The sequence below is a fragment of the Thermobia domestica genome, chromosome 5 (assembly GCF_964235325.1).
Source record: "Thermobia domestica chromosome 5, izTheDome1.hap1.1, whole genome shotgun sequence".
NCBI classification, from domain to species: domain Eukaryota; kingdom Metazoa; phylum Arthropoda; class Insecta; order Zygentoma; family Lepismatidae; genus Thermobia; species Thermobia domestica.
Window position 1 is genome coordinate 212,028,361 of NC_137458.1, and position 16,706 is coordinate 212,045,066.

A 16,706-nucleotide genomic window follows, 5' to 3' on the forward strand; every position below is an offset into this window, starting at 1 on the left:
TCTCTCCTATTTATGAAACTACGAGTACAAAAATTATATACAAGGAAAGATCGAAAAGTAATATTTATTTTTCTAGAAGTTTTAGTTAGTCATACCAAAACATATACATATGTTTTACGTGTTTTTCAACATAAGAACACACACGCTGCAATTTTTTTCCCCAGTGTTTTCACATACAATCCCGTTTTCTGAGCGCATAACCATTTGAAGACAACGATTTTTTTTTAAAAGTTGAATTGAATCGTCGACTAGACACAATTCGTTTCGCTCGACCAAAGGGATGAAGTCTAAAGAGGCCAGATCTGGTATGTGTGATGGATGATGGGCCACCTCCCAGCTCAATTGAACAATTCTTGGTACGAATGTGTTGGGCTGCACGGTAGCAAGCGTTGTTATGAAGCATTTAAAATTTGAAGGTCTGTTAGGGCCTTTTTCATGAAGGACAAGACAAAATTTTGCTAATGTACCTAGGTACTAGTTTTACTGGCTGCAGTCACAGTGGATGAACGTAACTTAAAATAAAAGCCTTGTAAGTCGAAATTTCACCAAAATACTATCAGCAGGACTTTTTAAGCAAAGTGATGAATACATTTCATACATTATACAGATTGCTTTGTTACGAGAGTGTAGAACACCCAGGACTCATAGCCCGTCACTATACCTTATAGATCAGTTGCCATATACAATGATATACAATATCGTATGCCATATCATACGAAATGTTGGCTTTCTGTGTAAACGCTCGCAGGTGAATCCATTGGTAAATTCCAGCTGCTTCCTCAATGCTTCTGAGGCTGTTGTTACATCGATTACAGAACAAGGCCAATAGTTAAGATTTAGCAGGCCCTCTACAAATAACTTTTACCGAAAGTGCTGTCTCCATGCACTCAGCACCAAGCAATTCTACTATTTCTTTGTTAGTTTCTCGTTCCGTCCACACACACACAAAGGATACATCTTTTTGCCCCTTTGTAGCAGACATCATATCACGCGACATTTTTGTGACGTTGACCACACTTTCACCGAGACGACAAACAACCCAATATACTGATATCTGGTTTGTATCTTTTTATCTAGTATCCTGTCAACCGGCAATATGACTTGCGCTCTGCAAAGTGGGACAGAAAAAGCAGTACTCATTACTTTTCGATCTTCCTTGCATTAAGATTCGATTTTTTTTTTAATAACTAAGTTGCGTATTATTCTTACATACTTACCCAAATTTCCTGGTATCTGGATTCATCATAGCCAGTTGCATTCTCCGTCTTGTTACATCCATAGGGTACGAAACACTTTGCGCTACGGCACCAGCCATTCCACCACACAATAGCTTCGCAGGTACTATCAATACAAGGCCGCCTGCAAAAGAGTTCGGTGTTGCAGTATAATGGAAATAAAAAGCATGATCAATTAAAGTAAGATTACCTTTAGCAGAAATTTTTTTCTTTACCATATTCACTTTTCAATCAATCGTCCCTTAAGAACGCTTCAGTATTTCTTCTAACAGTACACTCGGTATAGACAGTCTTGTTTATTTAAAAAAAAAAAAAAGTGAGTCAAGTATATTATTACTTTTATTGGCAACACATTATTACTAAATTTCAATATAAATTTGGTTGGAAGCATTCCTATTCCGTTTTATCTCTGTTCTCAAATGGAGCCACACTTATGTGAATATAAAAGAAAATAACCACACAAATAAGCACTTTTTCACAAAATGAAATTAGCTCTTAGTTATTTATAAGTACTATGAAGTAGAGAGAGATTCATTCCCACCTAAGGAAAATTTTGGCACCTATATAGTTAAGGAAAAGGATTTAAAGAATCTACGATAGGGGTGAACGCAGCTACTGAGTTGTGGAATATAAAATGAAAGAAGTAAATTTCATCATTTGGGCTATACAGAATCCGCATCTACTGAGAAAATACATTCAGGGATCTAGTAAGATTACCGTTAAGGTCAATGTTTTTCGATGATCCGCTGTTAGCTCCCACTTGGATTTCTTGAGAAATTTATGACACTGTCACTAATTACCTAACAATGCTTGTCGAAAGTTTTAAGCCATCAAGACATAGAACAAAGAAGGGCAAATGGTTATGTAAAGGCAACTAGAAACTAAAAGCAAAAGAAGCCAAAAGTATGACATGTGTAGTCAGAGTCAGAACATGTCAAAGTTTAATGTGATGTGATAATGCTCACACGGATACTGAGCAGGGTGCTGTTAAAAATAGCACAGTAAAGCATCAGAACATGTTATGTGCCCAACACATCAGTCACGTTTATTATTTAATGCAGTAACCAGACTCTGCAGCAACAAAGCCAACCCTTAGACATGCTTCTAACAATTTTCCCGAACTCTCCAATCGTGGTGACATGATACCATATTTATATTACAAAATCCATTAATCCATGTGGGAAGTTGATAACGTTTCTTCTTCAATATCACTCAAAACTTTTCGATATATTATATATATATATATATATATATATATATATATATTTCAAATGCACGACGACAAATGTTATCATCATAAAAGATGAAATTCTGCAAACCCACATCTTCAGAAGAAAATAATGTGGATTCCAAAATATCTACATTTATTGTGGCACCTGTAACCTCAACACGACCAACACCATTTAGCATGGGATTAAGCTCGTAATCGTAAGATCGGTCTGTTTTGGGTTTGAATTCAGCTCAGCATACGGATCTGTACCCTTTCACCATTCATTTTATTATTGTCATTCATTTCTGATGATCCCTTTTAATTTAAAGGCATAACAGTCGGCGAACGAAAAATTATCAATAAATACATAAACTAAGTAAAATAATAATATAAAAATAAAATAAAACTTCCAACACCATTGACTGAAATACAGGAAAACTTTTTTTCTTTTGACTCCAATGGCAATATTATCCACTTTTATAGTATTACTTATACGCAAGAGCAAGTTATCCCGCTGAAGTGTGATTTTACTGTCTGATAATACAATCATTAGTATGAGTGAAGTGGCCACATATATTATTTAATTACCTATTTTTGAAAATTACAGCTAAGTTATATCTAAACTATATATAATTGACCTAGCCAACACGATGTTACAGTGATTTTTTAAAAACTTTTTTAAGTATTTATTTTCAAATCGAAAAGACTCTGCTTTCTCCACTACTTATTAGAGGGATAATTAAAAAATTACACCATTAAACAGAGTATGTTACGTTAGGCTGAAGTAGTACATTAAGACTTTACATACAAAATGGCAAGTGGTACCCTTTGTATTGCCATGCTTAACAAACTCGAAAGATACTCTCTCACCGTGCTCTTCTGTATCCAATTAAGTTCAACTAAACATATTAAGCGTCGAATGTTCACTGACAGCTGTTAGCATTATCAGAACATAGGTAAGACAAGTTTTTAGTGCAGGTGTGATATATGGAAATTAATTACTTTTATCTTTTAATATTTACTCTGATAAACAAAAACGTCTTGCTTCTATACTTGTTTAATATGTACTTAACACACAAGAAGTGTTGGTAGAAGTTTCAAGCGTAAGAAAATAGTATCCAGTTAAGGAGTTTAGTATACCAAAACTCTTTTATATATTTACTCTGTCCGTCCATGTGTGTGTGTGTCCTTCCGGGAGACAAAAATCTCAAAAACTACTTAATGGATCACCATCAATTTTGGTCAGGATGTACAGTGTGGAAAATTAGGAATCCAATTCGTTGATAGACATAATATTCAAACCGGAAGTGGTAGAAATCAACCATTTCTGGTTTTAATGTTGACCTCTATACACCAGAAATGCCAATATCGAAACGCGGTTTCCTGCAATCGATTGAGCGTCCCAAGAATACATTTTATCTTCATTCTTGACTTTCTATTAAAAACAGCAAACTAAAAGTTCACTATAACTTCTGCTTTCAATGTTGATCTACATAGAGCAAAGACGATAAGAGAGAACGAGATGCAGTCTTTTAATCCATTTAGCGTTCTAAGAAATGATATTATCTTCTCTCTTAACCCTCTATTCAAATTGGAAATGTCATAAATCAATCACTTCCAGTTCTAACGTTGATCGCTATAGAATAAAAACTGTAATAGATAAAAAAAGCTGTTTTTTGCAATCAATTAAATGTATAAAAAATATATTTCATCTTCCCTCTAATTTCTCTCTACTAAAACTGGAAGTGATAGAAATCTACCACCACTTTTGGTTTCAATATTGAGAAAATATCACCGCCATAAAAAAAAATCGAACTCCTTGACATGGTGTTTATGTGACACTGCTGCTTGTTTTATACTTTGGAAAACTCATTTCGAGGCAACTTTGGGGAAGAATTGTTAACTGTATTATGCTAAGCAGAGTGTACTCACCCAGCTCATTTTTTTTATTTCAAATGGGTTTTATCTAGTAGCATCGAAGTTGCTTCACGTTAACTTACCTGTATTTCTGGAGCATGGTTCGCACGAAATCTGAGGAATATATTTCATACACAGGAACTTAAATCTTTCGAAACAATAGAAAGATAACCCTGCATACGGTATCATTCCACATAAAGTTGGCATGAAACCACGATATAAAGCTCGAAGGCCACCTTCCTGGAAGAAAAATAATCAGATTTTATTCTTACTATATGATTACATTTATACTTACATATACTAATTAAACACCGCAAGGAGTTATATATAATTAAGCCCAATCGTTAGCAAGTATGCAAAAAATAATTATTAGCTTTCTCAATGTTAAATTTCCGTTCACTAGCCACAAAGAAATTGTGACTGGTTAAGTTATCTACCATTAATATTTCATATGTTTCACTGACGGCATCTACCTTTATAAAACACTTACAATGTTTGTTTTGTGTTTAATTTACTTTTCACTTCATCAAGACCATATGAAATGTGCATCTACTGTAAAGCATGTTATGTGAACCACGTCAGTTTCCATAGAGGACAGAAACTGGATTTCCCGTACGAATAGCTAGAAGTAACCATTTAGGAATATAATTATAAAATGCTTATAGCCTTTGTAATTTGGGTAACCGTTCGATCACTTCATAGTTATCCTACATCATTACCAAATTTTACTTAATTTTACAACGCACTACACGTAGTTTTCTTGTATGTAAACGTAAGTATATAAACCTCCGCACTAACCAACTTTATGATTTACAAAACCTGCAAGTTCAATAATACAGAAACGAAAGTCCGAAACCTAGTTTTATTATGTAAGTATTAAATTTTCCGAAACTACAGCCTTGTCCACAGTATTCTACATTTTCAAATTGCTAGTATATTTTCTTTACCTCGCTAATATATCGCGTACATATCAGCGTTTCTTCAGAGCAATATCGCATCACAGTTTGCTATACAAAATCAGAGAACTGAGATGCAAACAAAAATTCGCATCGCATATAACTGTATAAATTGGAATAATAGGACCTAACAGATTACCTTGTATATTACACAATCAATTACAAACAAACATTCTTTTACTTTATGGTTAATCTACCGATTTCGGCCCGCCGAATAACAACAATTGTTAGTATAAGCACAATAAGGTGCTGTACACTAAAAGCTCAGTTTAGTTCTATGAAGTTCAAGCGTTTACTATTGTATTAGTCTTTTACCACCGGGAAAAACACTCTCAACTGGTAAAAGAATTGTCAAAATTGGTTATGTAGTTTCTGGCATTGTGTTTATTCAATGAGAGCAAGTAGGTCTAACTTTTACAACAATATGAAATAATATAATAAACTTTTCTCTAGGGATGTGCCCATACCACTTTTTTTTACTGATACCGATACTGAAAAGGCCGATACCGATACTTTTTTGACATATTTCTTATATATGATCAGGAATTTTTAGAATAATGAAATGGTCAAATTGTAATAGGGTACGGTATATAAGTTATAAGGCAAAAATTTGACAAACAAAGACAAAGCGCAGAATTTCATATTTGGTTCCATATAAAAAATATATTTCCTCTAAATATAATCCAGCTCACATAAAATGAACTAAAAAGCAGGAATACTTAAGGTGCGTTGCAAAATGATACAACCACCAGAGTTATTTAACATAACTCAGGACCCAATAGAGAATGACAACGAAACAGAATGTAGAGTAATAGCTGTTAGTATGCACTAGAAAGAGACATAGAGAACTGAGGTGTTTGCTCTGATAACAAGCAGCCAGGAAAGAAACAAACCAGGAGGTGGATATCAGCTGTTGCAAAACGATACGATTACTATGTGATAGAGGGCGTTACTGTAGGTTGGTGAAGATTGTTGGCGCTCGAAGCTTTTCCAAGCAGAATACTAGATTTCTTGTGATTGAGGAACACACAGTATCGTGTTTGGAACGCGCTCGTAGAGTGTATGACGGGGGATTAGGAAAATGGGTCCAAGGACCACTCTCTCTGAGTATGAAAAGGGCCAAATTACGGCTTATAAAGCTGAAGGAATGTCTTCCAGAGCCATAGATAGGAAAATTGGGCGCAGTGCGTGTGTGGTGAATAATTATTTGAAACTCAGAGCAAAGTATGGTGTAAAGAAATCGACCGGAAGACCACGGAAACTAACACCGAGACAAGTAAGAAATCTAATGCCTAAGCTTAGTGGTGACAATACAAGTCTAGGCAACCTGTTCGGTGATCCTACCATAAACTTTCACACGTCAATCTTGTGCCGCCTGTGCAGCTGTTCAATGTGTTGCAATACAAGAAAAAGAAAGTTCAACCTCGACTCACCACCGATCACAAGTGCAAGAGACTACGATGGGCGAAAGAGCATGTGCACTGGAAAGAAGAATGCAAGTGGGTAATCTTTAGTGATGAAAAGAAATTTAATTTAGACGGACCAGATGGGTGAGCATATTATTGGCATGATTTGAGGAAAGAAGAAAAGATATTTTCCAAACGGAAGCAAGGTGACAAATCTATAATGGTCTGAGTTGGGTTTGGTGCTTATGGTAAAACAAATCTTGCTTTCCTTTCTTGCCATATGAAGGCCACTGATTATCAAACTGTGCTAGAAGATAATCTGCTTCCTTTCACTACTGTAATTGGTGGACCTTTGTGGGTCTTTCAAAAAGATAATGCCCCTATACATGTGGCCTATTACACAAAAGAATGGTTTGTCAACAAAAACGTGCGCCTAATGGATTGGCCTGCTATCTCCCAGGACCTGAATCCAATGGAAAATGTTTAAGGTGTGTTGTGTCAACACGTGTATGCTGGAGGTCGACAATACGATAGTATCGAGTCTTTGAAAAATGCTATTACTGCTGCATGGGATGCATTTGACATTTCCACGTTACAGAACCTAGTGAATACCATATTTGACCGCGTGTTTCAACTAGCATTGAACAATGGTTCATACATAGGGTATTAAGTACAGTGATCGTATCATTTTGCAACAGTGCATTTCTCTGTATACCCATTGTTTCTTGTATTTCTACACACTCTGCCACACAATATATGTACTACTTGCGTGATTTGCTGTGATTTATTGTCAGTGTTATACCAACTATCCAATCTAATTCACTTCCCTCATTTTACATACACTTTTTGTACCTTAATACACTGGTAGTATCATTTTGCAACGCACCTTATACATAGTGTAAACTTAATTCTAAGACTCAGTGATTGATATTTAGAGTGATAACGTACTTTCATACATATATTGCGTTTACTAATTTCTATTACATACATACAGTGGCGGCGATTGGACGTTAAAAGTGTGGAGAGCAAGACATGATCTAAATATTTGTATAGCAATGTTAGTTTTCCTGATTGTTTCTAACACTTTGTTTGACGAAAGGCTGTATAATTAGTAGGAAACTTTTTTTCAGTTAAAATACCGTATATCATATTTTATTAAGTAAATTGGCAAAAGCAACGCAAGTAGGTACTAGCTCTTTGTACTAACTAACTATCCCTTTGAACTCAAACAACGAAGATCTAAGGAAAGATTTGATTTCTTGCTCATGAACATCTTAAAATTATGTCTGGAAAATTGTGTGATTTGGCCAGTGACCAGTTAGTCAGTGGCTACCGGTTACTATTTGATACCAAAATGTTCACCATTCTCTTGGGTATTCATCAACACTTATATCATCTCTCTATGACTTACGGTTCCCACGATATTGGCGAAAAAGTTCCGATTTTGGAAGATTTAAGAAGTCATATCTCGGGAACCGTAAGTCATATAGAGATTATATTGGTGTGATCAATACCTAAGAGGATGGAGAACATTTTGTTAACAAATAGTAACCGGTGGCTACTGGTTATATCTTCATTTTTAATATATATATATATATATATATATATATATATATATATATATATATATATATATATATATGGTGATAAGTGAGAACTCAATACAGCTAATTCAACAGATCCCCTAATACTCAGGTTCCAAATATGTAAATGTATTATCTATCAGGGGCGGATCCAGGGGACGAAAGTTTCTTATTTTATATATAAATAAAATCTATCTTGTGTGAAATTCATTTATTGAGTTTTTTTGTCAAAAGATATATATTTTGTCAAAAGATATATATATATATATATATATATATATATATATATATATATATATATATAAGTTCATTTCGTGAGCTAGGTAATAATGATTCCCCATTTCTTGTCGACACTACAGATTCAGCACATCATAAAAAGCTTCCATGTGGACACATTGAAAACCAAGTACCATCTTAGGCAAAAGGAAGAATGACGAAGTTAAAACCTTTGAAAATGCCTTTACTTTTCTTCTATATTGCTTTTCTTATTATATTATATTTATTCTTAAAATAATTTCCATATCTAATGATGTTACAATGCTACACAAAAATTATCAATTGTGAACAAATTTAAATTTGTTTCGCAAAGTACTACGCAAAAAAGCAAAATAAAAAAATGCTTATATAATTACATAATGCGAACTACTACTCTTCCACATATTTATTGTTATTTAGTTATTACCTTTAATATACGTTATCTCATTCATATTATCTGGAACTTAACCTTAATTCAATTCTAAGGGCAATTTTCAAATCTGTGACAAAAATTAAAATTAAAATAATGATTTTTAAAAATAACTATCGAAACAAGACAGAACATGTATTAATAATGTCAAAATTTATCAAATCTTACTTATTTAACAAGTAATAACACTACATTATGAATTATAATATCGCATATACAACATAGATAAAGCATATACACATTATTTATCGCACACAATATTACAACTTTTACCTCACGAAAAATGCTAATTGCAGTATGCACAATGCCCGTATACATATGTTCTCCGGTGACTTGGAAAGCCAGTCTGGCTCGGATAGTGTCCAGAGGGTAAGTCAAGGTTACAGCAGTGACGCCAGCTCCTGAACCAGCCAGGAACTTCGCTATATGTGAATTACTTCCAAGAACCCTGGAAAATGCCTATAATTGAACAAAAATAGGCACGATTTAAACAAAGCGCATAAAACACACAAAGTATCACAAAGAGCAAAATACAATATCAGAACCTATTATTCTTTTAGGGAAGTACTTTATTAATAAGTCGAAGTAAAGCGAATGAGAATATGAAGTCAATCGTAATGTAAAATACATATTTTTTCATTTTTTAACATCAGAGGTGCGGCAAGGAAGAACACCACAGAAATTAATTTTACAGTATCACATTTTACAACTTTACAACAAAGAGAAGTTATCAATAATAATTAATAATAATAATAATAATAATAATAATAATAATAATAATAATAATAATAATAATAATAATAATAATAATAATAATAATAATAATAATAATAATAATAATAAATATGCCGGTCTAAATGAACTGAAATATTTAAAACGTAACTTTATTGTATAAAAAACTTGTCTGATTACGTTCTCGTTCTATGATATCGATATCTGCTAAAATACTGGAATATTGGACAAGTATATGCAACATTAACTGCTTATTTCCCAAGTATTGTTTGATTTTATTTATTACTTTCAGACTTTATTTTCAATTTTATTAAAAAAGGGTAGTTGCTACCTCGATCTTCAATATAGAGTGTTTACCAGAAATCAGAAAATACAATTTTGTGACTTCTCCTTGTCCTGATTGTAATATTTAATTTTTAAACAATACGTCTTCATCTGTAAACTATTATCCAACTATCTTCTACTGCTTGATTTTTTAAAGATCTACAGATAACAGATATTCAAAAACACTCGAAAGTTCAATACTAAGTTTAGTTGTTGCTGGTACATTGCAATTGGGACTAATATACCTGGAAATATGCTCTTTTGATCCAAAATCTCTTTCCCCAAGTTCGATTAGACTACTTCCGCCCATACACAAAACTGTTTGTTCTATTAAAGAGCTGTCTAAATGGTGACCCGCCAAGCTATTTTGTATGGTCCGCAGCCTTCCACGATTTGTGAAGTTTTTACTGACAATATGTTCATTTTTTATGAACACGTTTTTATAATAAATCACAAGGATAAGTTGCAGACTGAAAAAAAAAAGGAATGACTGAAGGTGTGAAGAAAAGCTTGAAATTGTAACCAGGTATGTTTAGTAAAGTTAACACTGTTTCAAAACTGCGTATTGCATGTTTCGAATGCAGTTTCCCTGGTACTTGCTGAAGTGAAAGAGCAGTTGAGTGATGGAATTATAATGTAGAAATGTGCAGTAGATATGGAAAAGTGTTTGATGATACAAAAATGTTGTATTATTTTGAATCTGTACAGTTTTCTCATCAGACTGTGTAGAGAAGAATACTGGAAATGGGTGAATAAACGAAGATATTATATATAGTCATTTCTTCTCTTCGTGCCCTGATGAAAACAAGGATCAGTCAGAAGAATGTCAGCAGTTTCTGACCTTTAGAAGGTTCTTCGAGTAAAGAGGAACTATTAAACGTGCGTCTCCTTCACGGCACCGCAAAGGGAAGGGATATTAATGAAGAGGTAAACAATGTTGTTGATATATTTGGAGGTTTTGAGAATGTTCAACAATTGTAACAAATGGTGTACCGATGTGGTAAAGAGATCTGGACTAATAGGCCTTTTGAGAGAAAATTGTGGTAAATCAGTAAATCAGGCCGAATTTCTCAAAAAAATGCCCTAATTATCAACATGATAGGGGAAGATAATAGCTCTTTTACATAAACGGTTTCGTCAACTTTTAGAAGACATGGAATCGGACGGCATGGAGACCTACTTCTTTACAATCATGTTATGTGGTTAAGCGCACGAAAAGGCCTTAAGATATATATTTTGAACTGACAAAGAAACCCCTATTTCCTTAACGGATTATTCTATCAGACACAACACGCCTCTAAGAGAAGTACTGATTTTCTTCGACATTTTGTATTTCTAACAGGTATTAAAAGACATCCAAATAGGTTGAAAATAAATGAGTTAAAGCTTCTCCATTCTACTTTTGGGAAAAATAATTTAGCACACTTTCTAAGCTACGATCTTCCGACATATTTTAAAGAAGTATTTGATTTTTCTGATTTCTCTACAGACATAGAGAGTTATCATGGATTAATTTAATCCAATATTCTCAGATTTTGACAAGATAATAAATAAATAAATAAATAAATAAATAATAAAATCCATTGTGTGCTTTGGACCTGCCTTTCTGTGCTGCAGATGGTAGACTTATTCTTTCGTAGGCCTGGCTGTAACACAGACACTCGGTCGTCTACTTAAAACTGAATGCGCTTATAACCACTTTTATAATTATTAAAAAAAAAAAAAAAAAATCATTAGTGTTTATGTATACAGAATTTCAATTATATTGAATTTTACACTTATTTTAGATTGTATTTTTGTATTTGCAGTACAGTATTATTTTCCACTTTACAATCATTATAGATCGTATTTTTGTATCATAAGAAACAAAAAATCAGCTACTCATCACTGTGGTATAAAAATTCTGGGCCACTGGGTCTACACTGCTGACTTTTTCTTGACTTTCTTGATCTACCTGACAATTCTGGGTTTTTTGTAGAATTCTGAGACTTTCTTGCATGGGACATTTGGAAGGGGGGGGGAAATTAACGAGTTATTTCCTATCCAGGAGGACAATGCCAATTTCAAATATGTCAATCGGCGCTAAGTATGTTTCTTGTCAATCACTTGCATAGTCTTACTACTAAGCACCCACCAGTCATCTAAAACGTATTATAGTTCTATAACATGTGTTGTAAATCAGTGGTTCTCAATGTGGTCGTTAACGCCTCCCAGCGGCGTTCTCGTTTCCAAAGGGCGCGCTGGAACAAAAAGGGGCAATTGGGAGCGAAAGGCTATTTAGCAGGCGTTAAGATTTCATGACTTGTTAGACTTTTTTCTTACTATCGGACGAAAGCCATTATGCATTTTACAAATTATCAAAAGCTTAGACTTTTTCACAAGTATTATTATTATTATTAGTAGTAGTAGTAGTCGTAGTAGTAGTAGTAGTAGTAGTAGTAGTAGTTGTAGTTGTTGTTGTTGTTGTTGTTGTTTCAATAATAAGCAATTTCTTTATATTTCTTTTGATCAGCCACTTAAAACCTAAATTTCTTTGCATTTATATCTTGACTTTTGTATCAATTTTGTAATGATGAAAGATACCAAGATACCCAACCAAGCTTTTAAAAAGTTGATACAAAAAACTCTCGTTGGCCCTTATCTTTTGGAAAGTGAGAAAGGCAAGCACGTATGTTTAAAAAATGGGAAAAAATGCATTTTTCGGGAGAAAAAATGGCTAATATACGAGAAACTATAAAAAGAAACATTTCTTTCACTTATATATATATATATATATATATATATATATAGTTGAAGAATTGAAACCTTTTTCTGGTTTTTAGACTGCTTTGTCCAAGACTTACATTCAAACTTGTGCATGGCTGAATTAGGTTAAAATGCCAAGGGTCGCTCAGGACAATTGCATTCATCCAAGGGGGCGCCAGACCACTGTTGTAAATTAGGCATATACGGAACACTGTTTTAGAACTTGTGACGCCATCATGATACCAAATCTACTACGTAATATGACTCAACTTCCACTTTTTCTTTAACATTCCTTTTTTTCTACTATTGTTCCCTTCCCTTCCTTAAGTATAGATCTTAGACTTTGTCTCAGAACATTACCTTTTTATATACTTCAAATGAAGTAAACTGAGTTGCCGCATATGGAAATATTCTGACCATTTGCGCCCCATTTCCTTTGTAAAGAGCTAAGAATTTTTCTTTCTTCACGATGTTTATGAGCCCTGAGAACACACCTGGAATAAGAAGAACATAGAATAACGAAAAATACACAGTATTTATGTCTTCCCCTCTATTTATTTCGCTTTAGGAGGGGTATTCTTATATCTAAATTTTACAATAATCAAATATAATTATAATACGTCATAAAACGGATTTCCCATTTGTCATGGTTCAAAAATTTACTCACCAAGTGTGTCCTACATTTTTTACTATTGTTATTTTAGCAACACAGACAGTGCAGTCCGACGATGGCAACAATCTGTTACTGAAATGATAATCATGTGACACTTTCTGAGTAACATTTCCTTATTTAACTATGAGATAATTATATTCAATTAAATTCTCCTGCACTGCATTAAAGCCAGCAAAGGGCTATGGCAAGCTACACGACTCTTTGTTGTTGAACGATGTGTTAAATATACCGGTCCTCATCAGTTATTAGATTTTCTTGATTAGTAGCTCTAAAAATACATCAAGATGCTGGGTCAATTCCAAAAACTCTGTACCTGCAACAGTAACCGAAATCGCGACCACACGCAGTAATGAGATATATTGTGATACAAACTTTTTACTTTTCGATTCGTTACTACTTCGAAATTAGCGTCTCCTTTTATGAGAATGACCGCCTTTTTAAATTTACTTATTCTGAGGGAAACTTTCGCTACGATTAGCTACTTAGACAAATCACTTAATCTAATCAGGGAAAACTGACTGCTTGATGATAAATTTCTAATTTAAGTACAGAAAAATAAATAAGATGATAGACTAACTGCCAACAGGTTTGCCTAACTCGATACTTTGTCTGTTAACAAACTGATATTCCTTTATCTAGAATCTGGAATACACTTCATAAATTCCGCTTATTTATAAATGTTATAACCAGTATGTCAACATACTTTGCACTTTTTCACAAGGAAATTACGTCACTTCTATCATTTGGGCGTTTAATGTGAATATGTCACGAATTAGCAGTCACGCAACAGACTATCAATCAACAACAGCGGAAGGATGATGGAGAAAAAGGTATGACATTGATCTTTTTTAACTTTTAATAGATTGTTCTTTTTAATTTTTTTTTAAAAGTAGCCCTCTGAGAAGAACAATAATCATTTGTGAGATAAAAAATCTCAGGAAACACTTTTATTATTATTATTAAGGGAGGAGGATTTTCTGCTGATTTCACAGGAATTGCACAGTATAAGCATTTCTGTCGAAACCGATCAGTACAGTAGAATTTTCTGTGACTTTATGAAGTTTTGTCTCCTTCGAACAAGGTAGGGCATATTGATCTTTTCGATTTAAAAAATGCGTTGAATAAAATAAAGCAAAATACATAAAAAAATGTTATGTTGTTATTTGATGTATATAGAATGCAGTTTTATTTGAATAGGTTTTAAAAGTAATATCTTCCAAATCCTCACTTCTGTTTTCAACACATTGATGAAGCTGTTTCGGAAGTTTACATGACTCTTCGAGACATATTCCATAGGATAGAGTTGATTTCTTCAGTGATGGCAGTGTTCAGTTCATCGATCGTTTGAGGATGATATGTATACACCTTTCCCTTGAGATAACCCCACAGAAAAAATCGCATCGTGTGAGATCAGGAGATCTGAGGGGCCACCCGATATCATCCCCGCAAAAAGACAAGATGATCACTGTCTTAGAATCTCCATTGAACGACATGAGGTGTGTGCTATGGCATCATTTTGTTGGAACCAGACATCTTGTAGGTCGGGATCTTGCAATAATTCATCCAATTTCGGACTAAGAACAGTTTCAAGCATGTGACAATGTCGAGCAGAAGTTAAGTAATGACATCGTCGTCTTCGACGAGGTAAAGACCCCAAACACCACAATCGGAAACAGCGCATCATACCGTCGTTCGAGAGCTATGGAGTGGTCGTTGATGAAGACTCCAATGGTTATCTGCAACCCAGGAACGATTTTTTTTTTTTCAGTACCGGAGAAGTAACAATGGGCCTCGTCACTACAGATTGAAACAGTTGTGGGACATTCTGCTGAATAACGCTTCATAAATTTCTTCGTGCTTTATAATCTCTTTCACTTAACTCTTGCACTATCTGCGTCTTATATGGATGCATTTTGAAGTCTTTATGAAGGATTCTTCTTATAACACTGCGGATAGATAACCCAAGCGCGGCGACGTGCTTCCATGCCGTACGCTTTGGGGATTGCAAGACTGAAGTCCACAATCTAGCTACATTTGCCACCGACGTTGAAATCCTGGTCCGGTCTAGAGACTTTTCTTTTATCGATGCAGAAGATGTGGCTCTAAAATTTGATAACCAATTTCTTATTTTTCGTCCAGTGAGAATGGGACCACTCCGAGCGAGAGCAAAATGAATGCAAAAGGCTTTGCTAGGTTTTGATCACTGAACCGCCAGTTTTAAGAAACTCTTCCACAACGAACGCACGATATTCTCCCGATCAAGCCATTGCATGCACTGAAAATAGAAGAATAAATTACATGTTATAAAGTTTATTTATAAAATTGCATGCTATGACGCGTCTAATGATACCATCACAATCACTCTATTCTCTTCCTATCTGAGCAATCTCTTTGTGAAATGGAAAAGACCAATATATATCCCACCGTGTATATTTTGAATGTAGGAGTACTTCATCTAATTGCATTAGAATTTTATTATCTGACATTTTCCACAGGATCTTTCGTAAACATCCGAGAAACACGATCTCGTAATACGTTATCCAACCAAATGTTCTATTTGTTAACTGCTGTGTTGTTTCGACAATAAACGGTAAAGCTTTTAATAGTCGCCAGACGATTTCTTTATTAACATTTGCTAACACAATCTGCTTAATAGAAAAACAAGTGAGTTTCGTTTCACATTATGAAACTACAGTATACGGTAGACTTCCAAACTATGAAAATTCAATACTAAAACAGGAAATGGTGAATCTATACATTCTGGTTGCAATAGAGGGTAAGGTTAGAGATGGAACACGTTCTTCAGACTCTGAATTCATCAAAAACAGTTTCTCGCTATTTCTTACAATTTTATTAATATATTGGAACTGGAATTGTGTTAGTATTTTCTACATTTGGTTTCATTAGAAGAATAACAGCTGAGATAAAATCTGTTCTTTGAATCCTGCATTCACATAAAACTAAATAAATAAATAAATAAAAAAAGAAACCTTTAGCGTCTCTTATTATCGTTTCTGCTCTATAAGAATTAATATCGAAACCGGTTGCAATAAAAGAATAAAGTCAGCAATGGAAAAAAAATGAGGAATTCGATCCATATCAGAACTGCTTCTCGCTATCTATTAACACTTTTTACTATGGCGATGTGTGTTGAGACTGGAAAACACTTCTTTCATTTCCACAACTTAGAGGGATGGAAGTCGAAATGAAACTTATTCTTGGGATGTTTAATCAATATCA

The 16,706-nt window shown here is 34.0% G+C and overlaps 1 protein-coding gene across 4 annotated transcripts in view; it reads right to left on the reverse strand.

Annotated features, from left to right (window-relative positions):
• The window catches only part of LOC145686385 (mitochondrial coenzyme A transporter SLC25A16-like), a gene marked incomplete at its 5' end in the record, with an annotated part of 88,718 nt that overhangs the window by 40,886 nt on the left and 31,126 nt on the right, over positions 1 to 16,706 (reverse strand). For all 4 annotated transcript variants that reach the window (XR_014131601.1, XM_081759657.1, XM_081759656.1 and 1 more), the window contains 4 exon segments: positions 1,218 to 1,359; positions 4,446 to 4,602; positions 9,266 to 9,451; positions 13,154 to 13,287. Coding sequence is in view for 3 of the 4 variants with exons in the window: in XM_081759657.1 (XP_081615783.1) it covers positions 1,218 to 1,359; positions 4,446 to 4,602; positions 9,266 to 9,451; positions 13,154 to 13,287 (619 nt within the window).